At 44.1% G+C, this 968-nt stretch overlaps 1 protein-coding gene across 1 annotated transcript in view; it reads right to left on the bottom strand.

The window, feature by feature from the left end:
* Window positions 1-968, bottom strand: part of ACVR1C (activin A receptor type 1C) — a 13,476-nt gene that overhangs the window by 4,041 nt on the left and 8,467 nt on the right. Inside the window, exon 6 of the mRNA XM_029962179.1 lies at window positions 552-752. Within this exon, the coding sequence (XP_029818039.1) occupies window positions 552-752 (201 nt within the window). The remainder of the gene's footprint in view (window positions 1-551; window positions 753-968) is intronic.

Genomic DNA, 968 nt, shown 5'->3' with positions numbered 1-968 from the left:
CCTGAGATCCAACCTGAGCCTGCCCTGGCACAGCTCCAGCCATTCCCTGGGTGCTGTTCCTGATCTCCACAGAGCAGAGCTCAGTGCCTGCCCCTCCTCTGCCCCTCCCAAGGAGCAAACAATAGGTCAGGAGTACAACCAGCACCTCCCACTCTTTGTTTCACAAGTGCAATACAGGAAAATGAAGTGCAGCTCTCTGAAACGGTGACAGAGTTAGTGAAGATCCACATTTAAAAGAGTTGAGCACTTGGTGCAAAGAGCTGACCTGAGAGCTGAAGGAGAGCTACACATCTGAAACATCTAAATTCAGGAGAGCTACACATCTGAAACATCTCAGTTCAGGAGAGCTACACATCTGAAACATCTCAGTTCAGGAGAGGCTGGGCACCCTGTCTCTCACTCAAAAATTCTGCTTTAATTTAAATTTGGAAATATAAATGATAAAATAAAACTAGAAAAAATAAGCTAGAAACTAAACTAAACTAATAATAATAAATAAACTAACTAAGTTAAACTAAATAAACTAAAATAAACCAGAGAACTGGTTTTACCTCACAGCTTTGCCACTGGTTTGGAATATTCGGTCTGAGCTTCTGCTCACAGACAACCCTTCTCATGTCTTCTATTGAAGGATCAGAAGGCACAACATCGTAGTAAGGCAACTGGTATTCCTCAGTGATCCCTAGGGAACATTTATTGTGGAGGTAATACAACACACAAAGTACCTGCTCCACAACAAACTCTAATTGTTTCTACAAGCAATGAGAGAGAACAGAAGAACTTTCAGGGCCACCTTGAACAACGACTCCATGACATCTTCTGTCCCCACTTAGTGCTGCAGTAACTGGGAGTGCTTTGGTTTTACTGAAGATAAAAGTGGTGTGGATCACAAAATGAGCTACAGCCAGCACTGGGGTCCCCAGAACAGGAGGGATGTGGAGCTGTTGGAGCCAGTCCAGAGGAGGCCA

This window comes from Manacus vitellinus, unplaced genomic scaffold (genome assembly GCF_001715985.3).
Source record: "Manacus vitellinus isolate BGI_N305 unplaced genomic scaffold, ASM171598v3 scaffold_43_pilon, whole genome shotgun sequence".
Lineage (NCBI taxonomy): Eukaryota > Metazoa > Chordata > Aves > Passeriformes > Pipridae > Manacus > Manacus vitellinus.
This window is presented reverse-complemented; position numbering and strand designations above follow the sequence as displayed.